The 22,741-nt window shown below is 35.7% G+C and overlaps 1 protein-coding gene across 1 annotated transcript in view; it reads right to left on the bottom strand.

Annotated features, from left to right (window-relative positions):
* pigg (phosphatidylinositol glycan anchor biosynthesis class G (EMM blood group)) overlaps nucleotides 1-22,741 on the bottom strand; it is a 136,261-nt gene that overhangs the window by 45,601 nt on the left and 67,919 nt on the right. Inside the window, exon 8 of the mRNA XM_016277489.1 lies at nucleotides 17,173-17,457. Within this exon, the coding sequence (XP_016132975.1) occupies nucleotides 17,173-17,457 (285 nt within the window). The remainder of the gene's footprint in view (nucleotides 1-17,172; nucleotides 17,458-22,741) is intronic.

The following is a 22,741-nucleotide window of genomic DNA, read 5'->3' as shown; positions in this document are numbered from 1 at the left end:
GTTGAAATACATTCCCACCAAATATATCAATCTTTTCAGCAACACATCCCGTATGGCATCTTCCATGCAGACAAAAGTTTGCACAAAAACGCACTAAAAAAATCAATACACAGTCAAGATGTGAAACATAGAGAGAGGAATGGAGTGGAAAAGGTGAGGCGGTGAGAGTTGAAAAGGGCAAAAACCACAAATAACTGAAACATCTGACAGTGTGTGACAGTAAAATGTAGCTGACACCAAAGTCACCGGTGTCCAACACTGTAAAACAACTCTACAGACAGCACTTTGATGTGTAGAGCCCTGAGCTAACAGACAAACACACACACACACACACACACACACACACAGGTGAGAGAGCATGTTGTGACTTTTTCCCACAGTGTGTAAGTGCAGGGCTGCAGGGAGCAGAGCAGTGTTGACTCAAAGGGAAAGTGCTAACAGCCACACACACACACACACACACACACACACTCGTTTCTCTAGGGAATCCTGTACACTGGTCGATGTCTTCAGAATCACAATCACACACAACTGCATCCAATCTTAATACATGTCTCTGGACTCGTTACAAATGATTAATCAGTGCCTGTTATTCTGAAGACACAAATGTTTGTTTTCATCATCTTTCATCAAAGTGTAATCACAATCTTTTGCATCTGAAACAAATTTTCTTTCCTTCTAATCGCAGCCACACGGGGTGAAAATATTATTAACCAACTATATTTTTGTGAACAAAATATCATTGGTGTTCGCATGATGTTACAGTAGTGTGGGTGGAAAACAGATCACTGCTATGTGGTTGTTAGGGTGTATTTAGTCCTACTGCACTGGCAGATTTTTTCACTCTGTGCAATCAAATTAAAATCAAGTAACAATATCTGCCAGTGCAATGAGACACACACACACACACAGCTAATAAATATAAAACAAAGTAAAACAGCTTCATAATATCTTATTCATTAAATGTATCATGCTTAAAGGATTTTTAGAATTTTTACTAGAAGACACGTTTAAAAAGAATAATATAAATAAATAATATTGCATTTCTACTAATATGTCACATATGTAACATACTGTATATGCAAAATATTACATATTACGTAAAAATATATATTACTTATAAAAATATAAATAATAGAATATATAAGAACATACATAATAAAAAATTTTTTTATAAAGAAACAAGCCTAATATACATAAGGTTATAAAATCAAATAAATAAAAATGATACATTATAATACAATGTAAGTAGAAATTAGAATACATATTAAATATTAAATTTATAGATATATAAATATACATTAAAATATTATTCTATTAGGCCTAATTATATTGTATTCATTATATTACTAGTCATTTTTTACAGTACACTAAATATCATATCATATAACATCAAAAGATCATATCAGAGCTATCATAAACTTAAGCTGCAACTACAAAAAAATATGTTTGTTTGTTAATTTAAATATGCTGAAATAAAATAAAATATAAAACTGACAATTATAATGTTGCCTTGGCAATTAACTGAAATAAGTGTGCAGTTGAAGCACTAAAATGACTAACTGGAAATAAATGTAAAAAAAAAACTAAATCTGAACTAAAACTGAAATAAAAACAAAATAATAACATAGAAATATATAAAAGGAACACAAAAATGTAATGTAAACTAATGTAATGTAAACTTTTAAAAAGCTAACTTAAAATATTAATACATATTATAAGAGTATATACGTAATACTAAAATAGCACTTGCTCATATCATGTCCTGATGATAAAAAAAGTCCCACCTAGGGCTGCGAGTGATATGGAAGAAATTATCATGATTCATTTTTTCTTATCAGTTGATATCGATATCATCACAATGAATGTTAAATCTTTATTTCTTTAAAGGCAAATTTCTTCTCCTGAGTGAAAGTTGCAGAAATCAGTTAATTATGGTTTTAAACTACTTTTTTTTTTTGGTCAGAACATGACAAACACTTACCACACAGGTGAACATTTCACAAACCTGAGGTACAATATTCAAAACCCTTATTAGTTTCTGCATGTTCTGTGTGATATTGTTTCAAATCATAAAACAGATGTGTGTTCCCTGACTTTGATGGCATGATGCAGATGTAAATTTATGTTCATTACCAAAAACAGTAACATATATACAGGGTAAAATTGAAATATTCTGACTGAGTTGGGACTCTACTTTTATTAAAATTAACCATTGGCCATCTATAGTATCACAAAATCTGATTATGATAACCAAAGGTAAAACCACATAGCACCTCACTACCGTAGTAAAATGTAACTATATGGTTTCTATATGAAAAACAGTACCCTGCGCTCTTAAAAATAAAGGTGCTTCAAAATGCCATAGAATAACTTTTTTGTCTAAATGGTTCCATAAAGAACCTTTAACATCTGAAGAACCTTTCTGTTTCACAAAAGGTTCTTTGTGGCGAAAGAAGGTTCTTCAGATTATAAAAAGTTAAGAAATAGATGGTTCTTTAAAGAACCTTTGACTGAATGGTTCTTTGTGGAACCAAAAATGGTTCTTCTATGGCATCGCTGAAAAGAACCTTTCAAGCACCTTTATTCGCTGATTGGTAAAGTCATTGCGTCACTGCAGCAGCCATTAGAAGCTCTGGTTCCCATAGAAACCTGAGGCTAGACCAGCAATTGCGCAGGTGCAGTCATAAGCGTGTTGACTGCGCATGTGCATTTGGCTGGTCTAGCCTGAAAAATAAGCCTTTTAAACGCTATTTAAGCATAAGAAACAACATTCATGGGGCAGTTCATTTCAGATTATGTTGCTGATTTGAAATATGCAATGTAATTGTGAGTTCAGCAAGCAGTTTTTGAGATTTCAGGATTCCCCCATTCATTTAGATAGGACTTGGTCTTGTTTGAGCTGCCCGGAGGCGTTGCAAATATGGCCGCCGAGTGAACAGACTTTCCTTGAAAGGGACTTTAGTGTGGCACTGTTAACGTTCTTTCCACTTTTGACACATAAACATTAAGTTTATAGAACATGTTATCATTTTATCAAGGGAAAATATTATATTATATTATAGTTTTTCAACACGCAGCCCTAATCCCACCCTACTTTACTTCCAGTGAAAATTCAGTTTCCCTCACATTACTGATGTTAGATGTGCTGCTCTTCCTCAGTTCAAACAACAGACAGTATTTCTAAGCGATAAACAGCATCTCAGCTGCGCTGATAACACAATACTAATTGGTCGCTCTGTGACTGGTTGTGTGTGTCCCTGGTCATGATGAATACGACCATGTGCAGTCTTGATGTGTGTTACCAATGGGACCGGTCACATCTCACCGGTGTGACAAGGCCTCGCCACCGCAACCAATGCCTCCCATTCATCACCCGGGGCAACACCTGGGCAGAAGTCAACCGGCGTAGGAAATGGATTGTGTACGCAACTTGTGTTTGTGTAAACACCGTCTGGGATGAACTCGTTCTCGCTTCTCATTTCTAAGTAAACCGTCTCTCTTTACTTTTCACTTTTTCATATTGTCGGTCCCATCGAAGGGAATATTTGGATCCACGAGAGTCTGGACCAAAATCAGCACAAAAGCGTCAGGAGTTTGTTTTCTAGGCTGCATGCTCAGGTCTCCAATGGTTTCATCATTGCAGGAGCAAACGCTGAGCTAACGGGGCCACGCACGCTAATCTATATGCTAATGCAGAAACAGACAGAAATTCCCTCTGACGACAGGCTGTGTGTGGGTCTGACCATCAGCTCATGTGTAACTAAACAGCCTGTTTGTTTCTTTAAAGTGGACATATCATACAGAATTTTATGTTTTCCCTTAAGTCCACTTATAATGTTACGCTTTCTGCACTGTAAATGAGTTTTTCGTGAGTATTTTCCACCCTCTCTCTGACTAGTACAATTAAACAGCCTATTTTTGCGGCTGTACTTTTTTGAGGTCAATATGAAACAGCATTTACAGCCCATTTTACTTCTGTAATGCGAGTAGAACACAATATTCATTTAGGAAAAATAAATACTTTTATCCATCAGGAATTGATGTGAAAGTGCACAGAAGTGTTGTTGTAGTACTTGAGACCATCAATAACTTATTTCTAATTTTATTTCTTTTGATACTCTTGTGCCTGGTGTAGCATTTGGACCAATCAGACACACAACTTTTTGTTATATTTAACAAATAATATCTAACGCCCCCTCACCTCAGAATTTATTAAGGGAATTCTGTCAAAAATTGAGCAAAATGAATACAAATGCCCCCAAAAAATTCAAGATTTGACTGCAAAAGTACTTGTATGAGACCTGTTTCATATCAAATTAATATCACAAGAGCAAGAGAGCTGTTTTCAAAAATATGAGCATAATTACAAAATGTAATATTAATTTTACACAAACGTTCAGCAAACAAGAATTTAATATTAAGTGAATTACATTTCTGACACAATTTATTTATTTATGCATTTATGTATTTATTTATTTATTTTTGCTATTTTGGCAAATAAATAGTGTTAATATTGCATAAATATTTTCGGCGATTAAAACAGTTCCAAACAAATTCATAGCAGAACATTTGTGCTTTTCCGAGCAACACACACAGCACTGATTTGTAAAATAAATCAGCTGCTTTGAACAAATTGGCTGAATAAATGATTCTGTTATTTACCCATTAAGTGATTTGACGCCACCTAAACTACTGGCGGTGATAATTTGATATTCATATTCATTTTATTTTTCAATCATATTTCTATACTCAATGTCATTTTAAAACATTAATCTCAGTAATATTTATGTAGTTGTAACTGCACAAATTCAGATGCAGCTTCTGTGCCACCTCTGCACCTTTCATTTGATTAATAACAGTCTCCTATTATTCTAAATACAAAGTCATGAAACTCTAGATGGCACAGGCTGATCGGTTCTAACTCAGTCTGATATAATGAGATCATTATTCACATGGTGCAGCTGATTGGTCCTTTTTGTATCAGCAGCCAATGAGCTGCTGCTCAACATTCACATACTTGGCTAGTGTTTGCTATAGCAGTTGCAGTGTGCAGTGTGCAGTTATTTCATATGTTATATTTGCAGTAGCAGTATTTCCTACTAGGGCTGCCCCCTTATAGTCGACCAAAATTTTATTAGATCGTTAACGGCTAGTCTTTGGTAATGCAGTACATCTGGCAGGACATCCAAATACTCTCCTATCATTCATCGACCTCAAATATGGCTTATCTCCTGAAAAATGTAAGTATTAGCAACTTTACATGGCTGCTCAATCTAATGTTAACCTAGAGAAATGTGCGCTATTCAAGTGTCTGTGGAGTGTGGAAACTGAACAGTAGCGCTCACTGCATGACAGATGGAGGCGCCGGTGTGCTCACTTGCTCTTAAAATAATCCCTCATTTTTGGTCATACAGATAAGAGTAATACATCTTTCAAATCTGTAAAGACTCTACGATTATTTGTGTGCACTCACAATAACAAAAGAAATTTAGCTTTTGTAAAATAATGAAAGCAAACATGATGCGCTTTCTGCCGTCTCGGTCTCTGTGAACTTGAGCGCGAAACTCCGTGCATAGCTATCCTTGCCTTACACGCATTAAAAATATATTTATAGAGAGTGAACGTCTACTTTCAAATGAATCAATTCAAATGGAAAACAAATATTCTCAGATTATGTAATCCGTATGAAACATGCATACAGGTGGGTCCACTACTGCGGAGATGACGAGTCAGTGTCGCCGAGTTCATCTCTTAAACCGAAAACAAAAAAAGCACTTGTTTATCAGTGAATTATTAAAATGTTAATGCAGTCTCCTTAATGTTTTTCCCTGACACATTCATAATCATTACTTCTGCCGGTGTGCTGTGGCAAGCTTTATGCGTGCGCTTGAGTGCTTATTAGGCTATGTAGGCAATTAAAGGCTCATTATAACGATTTAAATGGTTTATTAATAAACGTGCGATTAGTCGACTAATGCTTCAAATGAATGACTACTAGTTGACCAGAAAAATCCTTAGTTGAGGGCAGCCCTATTTCCTACATGCTCACAGCAGCATGTCATGGATGTACTGACAGTAGCTGGTCTCGACTTGGTCTCAGTTTAGGTGGTCTTGACTACAACACTAGTGTACAGTATGTGTTTCATACCTCAATGATTCTGAGCTGAATAAAAATAAGTACATATCGTGAAAAATGTTGGCTTCTTGACATATTTGGACAAGAAAACACCTGATTCTCTTTGAAACAGTGCTGAAGATGAAAGTCAATGTATTCAAACAAAACAAGGAAAATTAGCTTTCTTTTAATAATTTATTCAATATAAATATCAATAGATGTCCATTTCTTCAGATTCTAATTTTATGGATATGAAGGTGTGGTAAATGTACTTTTTCCAGAGTTGATCGATTTTGTTTAATATTGTTTCAAAGAGGATCAAATGTTTGCTTGTCCAAAAATGACCAAAAAAGCCAAATATTTCCATGGGATGTACTGAATACCACACTTTTTAGGCTTTTTGACTCCATTAACAATAAGATAATTATCATTAAATAGATATTTGGTGAATACTGGTGAACATCAATTACACTCTTAAAAATAAAGGTTTCAAAAGGATAGTTTGATTGATTGATTGATTGATTAATTGATCTTTCTTTCTTTCTTTCTTTCTTTCTTATGCCATAGAAGAACCATTTTTGAATCCCCAAAGAACCTTTCAGTGGGCAATATTTAAAAGAATATTTATTTATATTTATTAAGAAAAAATACTTAAAATCTCTAAAGAACCCTTTTCCACTATAAAGAACTTTTTGTGAAATAGAAAGATCCCATGGATGTTAAAGGTTCTTAACGGAATCATTGATGCCAAAAAAATAACCTTTATTTTCAAGAGTATAAAAGGAAAAACGCAAAAAAAAAAAAAAGTTCTTTAATTTTGGAGTATGTTTTTACATTTTGATGAAATGTTACAAAGACTTTAGGAATATGCAAATGAGCACATTTATAACCAGATGCAGGACTGAGAGATGCGGTCTTATCAGAGTGAGAGTAACTTCTGAGTTTTGGATTATAATAAGAATCAAAACATCGTCTGAAGTGCAGAGTAAACATCTCCATTAACAAGGATGACAGCAGCACTAATTGATCAGGAGGCAATTAATGCAGACTAATTAAACACTGTGTCGGAATTCCTGACAGCAAGGGGCATGAAATACAGAAACAACCCACATCTGCTGGAAACAGCGCTGGAATCACCGGTAAAACAAGATTGATTTTGTAACATTGGTTTAATATATTACTACCATTATTATTTTCAGTGCCACGATAATAGCTAAACAAAATTTTAAATAAGAATTATGAAATTGTTTTGTTTTTCATAATGTATAAATATGCATAGGATAATATAGTAAATAAAACAAAAACAATTTTTTAAATATAATTTTAAAGGTTGTCCTGCCAATGGATTAAAAAATGACAGGAATACACAATTTACTGTCAGAAATGTGCTTCTTTTGACATTGGTCTTAGTATTAATCATCAATGCTTTTAGAATTATTATCATTCTCTAGTTTATACTGATCTCAGCAGTTCCAATAAGCCTTCAGTGAGGGAGGTGTATGTCAATAATGAGCAGCTCGCAGAAGCTTGACGTCAATCCCATGATTCCCTTCACCTCGGCCTCACAACTATGTGAGGGGTCACTGTCACGCATGTGGAAGTAACTCAAATTTCTGTCAAATTGGCCTGGATCCTCAGAGAGCCCATTACCTGGAGAATGAATTGGAAATACAGCCAATTGTCTCCTGGATCTGCATCTGTCAATTATACATCTGAGGCTGTGGTGCATATGTTATATTTGCAGTAGCAGTATTTCCTACTAGGGCTGCCCCCTTATAGTCGACCAAAATTTTATTAGATCGTTAACGGCTAGTCTTTGGTAATGCAGTACATCTGGCAGGACATCCAAATACTCTCCTATTATTCATCGACCTCAAATATGGCTTATCTCCTGAAAAATGTAAGTATTAGCAACTTTACATGGCTGCTCAATCTAATGTTAACCTAGAGAAATGAGCGCTATTCAAGTGTCTGTGCTAGAGAAATGTGCGCTATTCAAGTGTCTGTGGAGTGTGGAAACTGAACAGTAGCGCTCACTGCATGACAGATGGAGGTGCCGGTGTGCTCACTTGCTCTTAAAATAATCCCTCATTTTTGGTCATACAGATAAGAGTAATACATCTTTCAAATCTGTAAAGACTCTACGATTATTTGTGTGCACTCACAATAACAAAAGAAATTTAGCTTTTGTAAAATAATGAAAGCAAACATGATGCGCTTTCTGCCGTCTCGGTCTCTGTGAACTTGAGCGCGAAACTCCGTGCATAGCTATCCTTGCCTTACACGCATTAAAAATATATTTATAGAGAGTGAACGTCTACTTTCAAATGAATCAATTCAAATGGAAAACAAATATTCTCAGATTATGTAATCCGTATGAAACATGCATACAGGTGGGTCCACTACTGCGGAGATGACGAGTCAGTGTCGCCGAGTTCATCTCTTAAACCGAAAACAAAAAAAGCACTTGTTTATCAGTGAATTATTAAAATGTTAATGCAGTCTCCTTAATGTTTTTCCCTGACACATTCATAATCATTACTTCTGCCGGTGTGCTGTGGCAAGCTTTATGCGTGCGCTTGAGTGCTTATTAGGCTATGTAGGCAATTAAAGGCTCATTATAACGATTTAAATGGTTTATTAATAAACGTGCGATTAGTCGACTAATGCTTCAAATGAATGACTACTAGTTGACCAGAAAAATCCTTAGTTGAGGGCAGCCCTATTTCCTACATGCTCACAGCAGCATGTCATGGATGTACTGACAGTAGCTGGTCTCGACTTGGTCTCAGTTTAGGTGGTCTTGACTACAACACTAGTGTACAGTATGTGTTTCATACCTCAATGATTCTGAGCTGAATAAAAATAAGTACATATCGTGAAAAATGTTGGCTTCTTGACATATTTGGACAAGAAAACACCTGATTCTCTTTGAAACAGTGCTGAAGATGAAAGTCAATGTATTCAAACAAAACAAGGAAAATTAGCTTTCTTTTAATAATTTATTCAATATAAATATCAATAGATGTCCATTTCTTCAGATTCTAATTTTATGGATATGAAGGTGTGGTAAATGTACTTTTTCCAGAGTTGATCGATTTTGTTTAATATTGTTTCAAAGAGGATCAAATGTTTGCTTGTCCAAAAATGACCAAAAAAGCCAAATATTTCCATGGGATGTACTGAATACCACACTTTTTAGGCTTTTTGACTCCATTAACAATAAGATAATTATCATTAAATAGATATTTGGTGAATACTGGTGAACATCAATTACACTCTTAAAAATAAAGGTTTCAAAAGGATAGTTTGATTGATTGATTGATTGATTAATTGATCTTTCTTTCTTTCTTTCTTTCTTTCTTATGCCATAGAAGAACCATTTTTGAATCCCCAAAGAACCTTTCAGTGGGCAATATTTAAAAGAATATTTATTTATATTTATTAAGAAAAAATACTTAAAATCTCTAAAGAACCCTTTTCCACTATAAAGAACTTTTTGTGAAATAGAAAGATCCCATGGATGTTAAAGGTTCTTAACGGAATCATTGATGCCAAAAAAATAACCTTTATTTTCAAGAGTATAAAAGGAAAAACGCAAAAAAAAAAAAAAGTTCTTTAATTTTGGAGTATGTTTTTACATTTTGATGAAATGTTACAAAGACTTTAGGAATATGCAAATGAGCACATTTATAACCAGATGCAGGACTGAGAGATGCGGTCTTATCAGAGTGAGAGTAACTTCTGAGTTTTGGATTATAATAAGAATCAAAACATCGTCTGAAGTGCAGAGTAAACATCTCCATTAACAAGGATGACAGCAGCACTAATTGATCAGGAGGCAATTAATGCAGACTAATTAAACACTGTGTCGGAATTCCTGACAGCAAGGGGCATGAAATACAGAAACAACCCACATCTGCTGGAAACAGCGCTGGAATCACCGGTAAAACAAGATTGATTTTGTAACATTGGTTTAATATATTACTACCATTATTATTTTCAGTGCCACGATAATAGCTAAACAAAATTTTAAATAAGAATTATGAAATTGTTTTGTTTTTCATAATGTATAAATATGCATAGGATAATATAGTAAATAAAACAAAAACAATTTTTTAAATATAATTTTAAAGGTTGTCCTGCCAATGGATTAAAAAATGACAGGAATACACAATTTACTGTCAGAAATGTGCTTCTTTTGACATTGGTCTTAGTATTAATCATCAATGCTTTTAGAATTATTATCATTCTCTAGTTTATACTGATCTCAGCAGTTCCAATAAGCCTTCAGTGAGGGAGGTGTATGTCAATAATGAGCAGCTCGCAGAAGCTTGACGTCAATCCCATGATTCCCTTCACCTCGGCCTCACAACTATGTGAGGGGTCACTGTCACGCATGTGGAAGTAACTCAAATTTCTGTCAAATTGGCCTGGATCCTCAGAGAGCCCATTACCTGGAGAATGAATTGGAAATACAGCCAATTGTCTCCTGGATCTGCATCTGTCAATTATACATCTGAGGCTGTGGTGCATTTCAAAAGGGCAACAGCCTATTTCTACGTAGAATTATTATTTTTTTATTCACTGGTTATCACGTTTGTCAAGAACACTTGCACCAAAAACAGTATCTTTAAAAACAGTAAGTTTACAGGTCACAAGCACAAAAACATCTAAATTACCTGTTTTGCAGTTTAGGTTTAACTAAATGTATTTTGTAGCCTATTTCCTGTTGAGTTGGATGCCAGGGAATGCATGAGCGGATAAAACCTCTGTCCTAACCCCAATATGCCATCATCACCAATCACATAAATCATTAGTGTGGTTTCCTGAATGATCATCGCTTGTCAGTCTCTAGCATACACAGTACATCAAACGAGCCCGAATAATCCTGATTTCCATGATATGGCCCCTTGAAGATGCCTCAGGCCGGACGATTTCTCTTTATTCAACCTGAATGCTCCTAAAAGCCAGCGTTTAATTTAGAGCCCTTCATATTCCCTGTGCATGAAACCGAGCTCTTGCCACCAGAGACGGAAACCGGAGCAAAAAACCTGCTCATTAAATATTGAGCATGAGTGATGCTTCAAAATAACAGACAGCCGTCTGGAAGGTGGAAGGTGACAGGAACTCGACTGGGAATCGAGGAGTGATGCTGCAAAACTTTCACTCGGCTCGTCTTATTTCTCTTCTCCTCTGCCACACTGCTCTCTCTCTAATGATCATTCTGTTTGTTCTCACCTCTGACTGTCAGCAATTTTCTCCCGCGTGCCACAGAAAGAGAGAGAGAGAGGGAGATCTTTCTTTCCTGTAAAGAGGTAATTAAAAGAGGTGTCCTCTTCTTATCTCATTAACTCCTTTTTTTATCCCTGAAAACTTTCCCTGTGTCTCTGCTGTTTAAAGAGGCCAAAAGCAGATATGCATTATTAAGAGGAGTTTTTATGAAGTGAGAAGACTCTGTGAGCCCAACACAACTTGAGAATGACTCTACTAGTGCTATAAACGTATTATATTATATTTCATGATGACATTTCTATCCCGTGATGCAAGAGTAGGCTGATATGATGGTCATATTCTCATCTCACATTCATCATGGAGGCCAAAACAGCTGTTCAATCTTAAACTAACAAAGAAATGTGTTTAAGATTGCCTCTTACATAAGACTTTTTACAGTTTCCTCCAAAAGTTCGATAACACCCTAGATTGTGTTAGATTTTGGATTTGGATTTCTCGGTTAAAATGCATTATTATTGAAAACTGTCAATAATAGGCTATAAATCATTTTCTTCTTAATGACTTAAAATGGCAGTATATAAGCTTTGGCAGCTGTGATGTCTGACTGCTGGATTAAACTGGGTTTAGATTTCTTTTTTAACATTACTGCCTAAACACCCGCTGATTGATTGGCAGTTAAAGTAACAAACCAAATAAAACTGTTTAAAGATGCTTTATGAATATCTCTACTGCTACTTTATTTGAATCCATTAATTTAAATTTTTTTTCATAACTTGCGTTTCTCTTATAAATGCAAAGCCATCACAGAAGGACGCTGATATTATTAAAATCTCTTACCTGGGGCCTCAAGGCCTCAAGATATTATTTAAAATAAGACAAAAATGCTTTAAAATGATCTAAGTTTGCTGTATATTATTAACAGCTCTGGGGCTCTGGGGATTTCGAACGGTCAATCTCGCCATTCCGAGATATGTTATTCCTCGTTAACAACCTGAAAAAGCAGATAACAGGCTCATCCGGGTAACTGAAGTCCACACTATATGCTTGCAAAGAACAGTTTTTCTTCATGGAAGCTTTGCATTTGGTTGGCTAATAAAATATTAAAACTCAAATCAGTATTATGTGTTCAATTATTTAATTAAGTCATCCTGGTATCGCATACTCACTCTCTCTTGATTCATATAAATGCAGCTGCTGCCATTTGCGACGATTGTTATGTTCACTGTAATGGATTATAAGATAACTAACAAACTGGTTACAGTTTCATCTTAAATATCTTTTATCGCCATGCTTATTTCTGTGGTGAAATGACGTGTATTAAGTACTATGACCGCACCATATCCCTTAAATGTCAGTCTAGTTTGCCGCTTGCAAGCAACTGCTTTCTTAAAGGAAGCTTTGCATTCAAATATTTCAACTATTTACTTATTTGGCAAGTAACCATGTAATAAGCGGGGTCCTGATCACCCTGTTGGGAGTTATTCTGTGATAACATCTTGCAGGATGTACATTATCCCTTACTTATTTTATTGTTCGATTAGGTTATTTAATTTCTTTATTTTTCTTTTCAAGTTTCCTTTCCTCCTTTTGTTATTTTGGCTTGTGGCCACCCCGAAGACATGCTCTTCATCTTACCCCACAGTCTCTAACAAATGTAGCAGTTTTCCTTATTTAAATGTGTTCCTGTTTGATCCTCGACCGGAGTGATTTCTTTCTTTTTTGGGGGGGAATCCGCCACTATTACGCCCCTTATCGTGCAACTAGACACGGGGTGTAATACCTTCAACAACTGCCAATTTTATTTAAGAATCAAAACCTGGATATAAGAGGGATATAATTTAAAGTGTTATTTCTATATCTAGAAAAATCATTGAATTTTTTACAATACATATAAATTTTTCTTTCTATTAATCAAAGTATCCTGGAAAGCAGCACAACATAGATAATAATAAGAAACGTTTCTTGAGCAGCATGATTTCTGAAAGATCATGTGACACTGAAGACTGGAGTAATGATGCTGAAAAGACAGCTTTGCCTCACAGAAATAAACTACATTTATAAATATATTCAAATAGAAAACCGTTTTTACAGTATATTTGTTCAAATAATTAAGCTCTAGTGAGAAGACTGTCAAATTTCAAATCTTGCCAACCTCAAACTTCTAATAGTGTATAGAATTAGTTTTTTTTTTTTTTACTTCTTAAGCGAGCTTACTGTCAAAGCCGTCTTTTGACAACAGCTCCTGTTCACACGTGACCTTTAAACAAGTAAAGGACATTGCGTTTACAGCAAAGCCTGTGTCTAAAGTAACCAGAGAGCTTTCTCTACTCGCCCTTAAATAAACTGCCAAGGATAAAACTTCAATCAGGGTTTGTTTTTGGTGTTTAGAACAAAATGGAAAATCTGAAACTCTGCTTGGCCCTCCAGAGACATAAAGCTGCTGTGTGTGATGCTTCTGATGTTCAAAAACTTTCTCCCACCACAGCCTAATGTGCAGAGATGACTACAAGACACACATTCACAGGTTGACTTCCCCGAAAACCTTTTTTTATCCCTGAAAACTTTCCCTGTGTCTCTGCTGTTTAAAGAGGCCAAAAGCAGATATGCATTATTAAAAGGAGTTTTTATGAAGCGAGAAGACTCTGTGAGCCCAACACAACTTGAGAATGACTCTACTAGTGCTATAAACGTATTATATTATATTTCATGATGACATTTCTATCCCGTGATGCAAGAGTAGGCTGATATGATGGTCATATTCTCATCTCACATTCATCATGGAGGCCAAAACAGCTGTTCAATCTTAAACTAACAAAGAAATGTGTTTAAGATTGCCTCTTACATAAGACTTTTTACAGTTTCCTCCAAAAGTTCGATAACACCCTAGATTGTGTTAGATTTTGGATTTGGATTTCTCGGTTAAAATGCATTATTATTGAAAACTGTCAATAATAGGCTATAAATCATTTTCTTCTTAATGACTTAAAATGGCAGTATATAAGCTTTGGCAGCTGTGATGTCTGACTGCTGGATTAAACTGGGTTTAGATTTCTTTTTTAACATTACTGCCTAAACACCCGCTGATTGATTGGCAGTTAAAGTAACAAACCAAATAAAACTGTTTAAAGATGCTTTATGAATATCTCTACTGCTACTTTATTTGAATCCATTAATTTAAATTTTTTTTCATAACTTGCGTTTCTCTTATAAATGCAAAGCCATCACAGAAGGACGCTGATATTATTAAAATCTCTTACCTGGGGCCTCAAGATAACTTAAAATTATTTAAAATAAGACAAAAATGCTTTAAAATGATCTAAGTTTGCTGTATATTATTAACAGCTCTGGGGAATACTTGATTTCGAACGGTCAATCTCGCCATTCCGAGATATGTTATTCCTCGTTAACAACCTGAAAAAGCAGATAACAGGCTCATCCGGGTAACTGAAGTCCACACTATATGCTTGCAAAGAACAGTTTTTCTTCATGGAAGCTTTGCATTTGGTTGGCTAATAAAATATTAAAACTCAAATCAGTATTATGTGTTCAATTATTTAATTAAGTCATCCTGGTATCGCATACTCACTCTCTCTTGATTCATATAAATGCAGCTGCTGCCATTTGCGACGATTGTTATGTTCACTGTAATGGATTATAAGATAACTAACAAACTGGTTACAGTTTCATCTTAAATATCTTTTATCGCCATGCTTATTTCTGTGGTGAAATGACGTGTATTAAGTACTATGACCGCACCATATCCCTTAAATGTCAGTCTAGTTTGCCGCTTGCAAGCAACTGCTTTCTTAAAGGAAGCTTTGCATTCAAATATTTCAACTATTTACTTATTTGGCAAGTAACCATGTAATAAGCGGGGTCCTGATCACCCTGTTGGGAGTTATTCTGTGATAACATCTTGCAGGATGTACATTATCCCTTACTTATTTTATTGTTCGATTAGGTTATTTAATTTCTTTATTTTTCTTTTCAAGTTTCCTTTCCTCCTTTTGTTATTTTGGCTTGTGGCCACCCCGAAGACATGCTCTTCATCTTACCCCACAGTCTCTAACAAATGTAGCAGTTTTCCTTATTTAAATGTGTTCCTGTTTGATCCTCGACCGGAGTGATTTCTTTCTTTTTTGGGGGGGAATCCGCCACTATTACGCCCCTTATCGTGCAACTAGACACGGGGTGTAATACCTTCAACAACTGCCAATTTTATTTAAGAATCAAAACCTGGATATAAGAGGGATATAATTTAAAGTGTTATTTCTATATCTAGAAAAATCATTGAATTTTTTACAATACATATAAATTTTTCTTTCTATTAATCAAAGTATCCTGGAAAGCAGCACAACATAGATAATAATAAGAAACGTTTCTTGAGCAGCATGATTTCTGAAAGATCATGTGACACTGAAGACTGGAGTAATGATGCTGAAAAGACAGCTTTGCCTCACAGAAATAAACTACATTTATAAATATATTCAAATAGAAAACCGTTTTTACAGTATATTTGTTCAAATAATTAAGCTCTAGTGAGAAGACTGTCAAATTTCAAATCTTGCCAACCTCAAACTTCTAATAGTGTATAGAATTAGTTTTTTTTTTTTTTACTTCTTAAGCGAGCTTACTGTCAAAGCCGTCTTTTGACAACAGCTCCTGTTCACACGTGACCTTTAAACAAGTAAAGGACATTGCGTTTACAGCAAAGCCTGTGTCTAAAGTAACCAGAGAGCTTTCTCTACTCGCCCTTAAATAAACTGCCAAGGATAAAACTTCAATCAGGGTTTGTTTTTGGTGTTTAGAACAAAATGGAAAATCTGAAACTCTGCTTGGCCCTCCAGAGACATAAAGCTGCTGTGTGTGATGCTTCTGATGTTCAAAAACTTTCTCCCACCACAGCCTAATGTGCAGAGATGACTACAAGACACACATTCACAGGTTGACTTCCCCGAAAAGTGTAAACACGATGGCAAAACATTGCTTTGTTTGTTTGTCCCACCAATGGAAGACAAGGGGCAACATTTTTTAACGAATAATAGTTCACTAAATAGTAAAAAAGGCTCTATTTATTCTCATGATTTATTTACTGGACACTGTTGATTTCAACAGTGACATGAATCCATCACTAAGAGGTTTTTAACTTTTAACTGTTGCTTCCGGCTAAAATATCCATAGTCCATAATTATGGAGTCCATAATCCATAATATTGCTTTCACCAGTGAAAAAGTTGTTTCATCTGAATCAGGAGAGAAATATGTACAGACCAAGCACTGTTTAAGCACTGTTGCACTGTCAAGCAAAAACCGTCCAAAACAGCTCTAAACAAAGATGTGGGTGGATTTTGATGTGAGAGGACAAAAGGGGATGTACGTTTTCACTGGAGGAAGCGTTATTATGAATTATGGACTCGTATTTTACATCATGGTGCAGAAACCTTTTCACTCACCTTAGTAGGGGTCTTATTGCTGGTCGGCATCCTCCTCGCCACCATACTAACCAGAGCACACGTGAAGGCGGAGGACAAGAGGATGACGGTGAACACTAGGATTTTAACTGTTGCTTCCGGCTAAAATATCCATAGTCCATAATTATGGAGTCCATAATCCATAATATTGCTTTCACCAGTGAAAAAGTTGTTTCATCTGAATCAGGAGAGAAATATGTACAGACCAAGCACTGTTTACAAGCAAAAACCGTCCAAAACAGCTCTAAACAAAGATGTGGGTGGATTTTGATGTGAGAAACTGGAGGAAGCGTTATTATGAATTATGGACTCGTATTTTACATCATGGTGCAGAAACCTTTTCACTCACCTTAGTAGGGGTCTTATTGCTGGTCGGCATCCTCCTCGCCACCATACTAACCAGAGCACACGTGAAGGCGGAGGACAAGAGGATGACGGTGAACACTAGGACCCAAGGGAGAGAGCAGAGGTAGCAGGGGCCCCCGGCGGAGGTGCAGACCAGCACGTGAAGGGCCGAGCCGAACAGACACAGCAGGTAGAAGGGCAGAGAGAGCAGAGATGATGCCAGCGGGATGTCCACAACTGCCTCCCTGCTCAACGCCTCCGGCATGGCCAACAAGAGCAAAAACAGCACCTGGAGAACGAGAGAGAGTGTTTCAATTGCACACACGCGCACACAAGGGCTCTGTTTACCGCTTGTATTAACATCCATCTCAGGTGATGCCTTCACAAACGGCCATTCGAGACCGATAGTACTTTTTACACCTGGTATTAAAGCTGCTGTAAGTGATTTTCCGGGAATATCGCTCATAAAATGGCCCTGGCAGATATCACTGAAATAGGCGTCCTGAGAAATCACACACATCTCTGTGTCAACACAAGGCCCTGTAATCAGCAAAAAAGAGAATGCTCTCTGTCTGTCAATCATTTTGCATGTCTGGGTTTGCAGACATTGGATTGGTTGATGTCTTTGGAGGGCAGGGTTTTGGAGAAATGGGGATCACTGGCTAAGTCAGCACTTTACAGCTTCTTAGTGAACACTTTTGATTGGATGCCATTGGAAAGTATAAGTATAAAAGTACAAAAAGTTAAAAAAGAATAGCATTTATTCAAAATAGAAGTCTTTACTTTCACTTTTTAGCAAATAACACGTCGTTGAATTAAATGAAAGAATGAATTCTATTGCTTTCAAAAAAATAAAAAATAAAATTCTGAACTCAAACTATTGAACGGTGGTGTATATTGTTTCAGATGATTTCTATTTTAAATAAATGCTTTTCTTTTTACATTTTTATTCATCAAAGTATCATAGTGTCATAGGTTCCAAAAAAGAATAAGCAGCACAATTGTTTTTAACATTGACAAAAAAAATCAGCATATTAGAATGATTTCTGAAGGATCATGTGACACTGAAGACCGTAGAAATGACTGATGAAAATTCAGCTCTGCATCACAGGAATAAATTATACTTTAAAGTATATTAAAATAGAAAATTATTATTGTAAATTGCAATAATATTTCACAATATTGCTGTTTTTTCTGTATTTTTGATCAAATAAATGCAACCTTGATGAGCATAAGAAACCTTTAAACAGCAGTGTGTGTGTGTAGTCAACAACACCATATGAGTCAACAACACTTAACAAAACTTTATACACAAAGATAACAGGATAATTTGTAAAATAAAATGCAAGCCACCTAAATGTTTAGATTAGTAACAAACTCAGGTTTTTCATTGGGTGATTTTTTTTATTTATTACTTACAACATTTGTTCCAACCCAATCCTGACTATGTCACTGCTGTACATCCCAGGATGCATGTTAATACAATATACACCTCATCCTTCTCAAACACAACTGTATTGGACTAATGCAGATACAACCCCAATTCCAGAGAAGTTGGGACGTTTTGTAAAATGCAATAAAATCAAGAATCTGTGATTTGTTAATTCTCTTGAACTATTATTTAATTGACAAAAGTACAGAGAAAAGATTTCCGAAGCTTTCACTGACCAACTTAAATGTATTTTGTAAATATGAACAAATTTTGTTTTTGACGGCTGCAACACATTCCAAAAAAGTTGTGACAGAGGCAAAATAAAAGTGAAAAGGTTATAGAATATCCACGTTAAACTGTTTTGAAACAGTTCACAGTAAGCAGGTGAATTGGTAATAGGTCAGGGTATCATGTTTGGGTATAAAAGGAGCATCTCAGTCTTTGCAAGCAAAACTGGATCATGGCTCATCAAATTGTGCCAAATTTCACAAGAGAAGTGTCAAACAAATACAAAAAATTTTTCGCAATGCAAAATTGCAAAGAATTTAGGTCTTTCACCAAGTACCATACATAAAATTGTGAAAATATTCAGGGTATCCAGAGAAATCACAGTACATGTAGGGCAAGGCAGGAAACTTCAGTTGAATGTGCTTGACCGTTGAGCCCTCAGATGGCATTGCATAAGAACCCATCATGCTGCAGTGTTAAATATAGCCACATGGGCTCAGGAGTTCTTCAGAAAACCACTGTCATTTAACACAGTCTGCTGCTGCATCAAGAAATGCAACTTGAATATCTGTTACTCTAGGAAAAATCTATATATCAATTCTATGCAGCGATGCTGCCGGGTTCTCTGGGCCAGAGCTCATCTCAGATAGTCAAAAAGACTATCCGGGAAAAATGGATTTCGAATTCTCAGTCCCAAAGACCAAAGGGACCATCCAGACTTTCATTAGCAACAGAAGCAAAAGCAAACGGCATGGGTGACTGCCATATGTGGGAAGGTACTATTGACATGGAAGCATATATTGGGATTGTACAGACATATATACTGCAATCAAGATGATGTCTTTCGTGGGAAGTCCATGGTTATTAGATCAAAACAATGCCAGCTCTCATTCTGCATGTGCTACAACAGAGTGGTTTTGTAGACACAGAGTGAATGTGTCTCCTATTGAAAATGTATGGCTCATCATGAAAAGGAGAATCAGACAACGACGATCAGAAACTGCTGAGCTTCTGAAGTCTTGTATCAAGCGAGACTGGACAAATATTTTGCTTGCAAAACTTTAACAATTAGTATCCTCAATCGTGCCTCTGTCCCAACTTTTTTGGAGTGTGTTGCAGCCATCAAAATCAAAATGTGTTCATATTTACAAAATACATTTACATTGGTCAGTGAAAACTTTGGAAATATTTTCTTTGTACTGTTGTCAATTAAAGGGTTCATATGACGTTGCTAAAAAAGAACATTATTTTGTGTATTTGGTGTAATGAAATGTGTTTATGCGGTTTAAGGTTAAAAAAACACATTATTTTCCACATACTGTACATTATTGTTTCTCCTCTATGCCCCGCCTTTCTGAAACGCGTAGATTTTTACAAAGCTCATCGTTCTGAAAAGTGAGGTGTGCTCTGATTGGCCAGCTATCCAGTGCATTGTGATTGGCTGAATTCCTCAAGCGTGTGACGGAAATGTTACGCCCCCTAACATACTGTGATGCCGTATCCCGGTGCGACGAGACAAAACCAATAAAACCCATTATAAACGAGGCATTTGTTGCATCCAGTGGGGGACATAATTACTGATTATAATGACTTATACTGTCTTTTTACGCGTTGATTAACAAATCACAGATTCTTAATTTTATTGCATTTTACAAAATGTCCCAACTTCTCTGGAATTGGGGTTGTACATAAACAACTGTAATCTCACATAAACACACACTTTTCATCAGAAGGGTGGTCAGCGTGGGTCGCACATCAACAAGGCTTATGGAAAATTAATGATGGGTTTGTCTGCAGCTCGACACCAGGACACATATTCATAAACAACCCTAAAGAAAGACTCACATGGAATTTAGAGGTTATTTAATGGAGAAAACCTGTCCACTGGTGTCAGGAAGCCTCTTGCTAATGCACAATCAACTTTTTTCATTGCAAAAAACTGTCGATCGCAATGACAGCCAAGAAGTGAATGCACTCTGAGAGATTTCTGATAAAAGCAGGAGAGCACGGCTTTAAAAAAGGACACACACTGACGTGTCCTTGCCTCCGACTCCCAACAATGCACCGACAGTCAAACGCTCGCTTTGAAACGCACTGCTCTTTTCTTGTCCCCCATCCGGTTCACTCACTCACGGCTGTCTTCGTTGACATCTCTGCGGGATGTTACATTTGCGCTGTGAGCGATGTTTGAAGAAGTCACATAAAAAAAAACTCAGAACTTGAAATCGGAGGGTCAGAAACGCCACGTTAATATTTAACAGAGAAAAGACACAAACTGCCGATCATCTGAGATCAAAGCTTTGTGGGAACTAGATTTAGCATAAAGGGCCAAAAGAATAAGTGAACAATAGGAGGCCGGAAAACAGGATGAAAAAATAATAAGGCTGCAATCTGATATTTTGCCGAGACAGAAAATGGAAAGCAGTAATATGCTTAAAGTCAGCATGAAATCATAATTTACCATATTTTCTTTCATAATGCTTGTTTCTGGTATTAGGTGCCATGAACTAACAATGAACAGCAAAATCTTAATGTTAACTTATAAGTATACTACTGATCATCTTTAGTTCATGTTCATTCTTACATTGATGTAATTTATGCAACTTGAAATTATAAAATTGTATTAGCATACACTACTGTTCAGAAACAGCAAAACTGTGAAATATTATTACAATTTAACATAACCGTTTTCTATTTGAGTATATTTTAAAACTAGGATATTAGTTTTAGGAATTTTTTCCTGTGATGCAAAGCTGAATTTTTAGCCTCATTACTCCAGTCTCCAGTGTCACATGATTCTTCAGAAATCATTCTATGCTGATTTGCATCTCAAGAAACATTTCTTAACATCAATGTTGAAAAACAGTTGTTCTGCTTCTTATTTTTGATGAAACTGTTATACTTTCCTTACTTTCAGCATTCTTTGATGACTAGAAAGTTCAAATGAACAGAATTGATTTGAAACAGAATTAATTTGAAAAAAAAAAAAGTAGAATAAACGCTGTAAAAGTATTTTTCATTATTAGAACATGACAAAGATGTTTGTTTTGATATTTACCAAGGCTTTATTAGCGAACTCTGTTTGTGAAATGACTTTTGTTTTCAGATGACGACATCATGCTCATTTCCACCCCTCTCTGCCCTATTAGGACAGGACTAGTTCTCTCAGAGGAGGTCAGGTCAATTTGTTTCTCAGCTGCACTTTGTGATTTCAATGCCGTCCAAATTGAACACGTCTGTGTATTTCCTCACACAGGCTGTGCAAAAATTACAGAGCAAATTACCTACTGTTTTTGCCACCCTCTGGAGTCCTCTAATGCTGTTTGGAAAGTAACCGCTATTGTGGTACTTTTTCAAAACACTTCTCCTCGTTTATTTTGACCTTTTGTCCAACACCGTGACTAAAGCTAATTGGTGCACTTCATTATGGTGTAGACCTTTTTGCCAGCTTGCTGGGTAAATTTGGCAAATCGGCTGTTCGATTCATCAAGCATGTAAACTCACATCCTCGCAGTCAGCAACGCTATAGTCTTGTTAGCAATTTGTGTTTTTGATTGCAACAAAAAAAGGTACCAATCAATCAATCAATCAATCTATCTATCTATCAACTTCAGTTATGTTATATTGAATATTATTTAATGTACTATGCCTATTTATTAAAACAATTATATTATATTAAATATATTTCATATAATACATTATAAAATCGATTCTTATATATATATATATATATATATATATATAGGCCTATATATAAAGCTAATTATGTTAGATTGAATATTAAATATACTATAGATTATAAATATTAGATTTTATATATTTAATACATTATAAAATCAATTCATATATATATATATATATATATACACACACACACACACACACACACACACACACACACACACACACAGAC

The sequence above is a fragment of the Sinocyclocheilus grahami genome, unplaced genomic scaffold (genome assembly GCF_001515645.1).
Source record: "Sinocyclocheilus grahami isolate Dianchi unplaced genomic scaffold, SAMN03320097.WGS_v1.1 scaffold112.1, whole genome shotgun sequence".
Taxonomy (NCBI): Eukaryota; Metazoa; Chordata; class Actinopteri; order Cypriniformes; family Cyprinidae; genus Sinocyclocheilus; species Sinocyclocheilus grahami.
The sequence above is the reverse complement of the archived record's forward strand: the minus strand, read 5'-3'. Positions and strand labels throughout refer to the sequence as shown.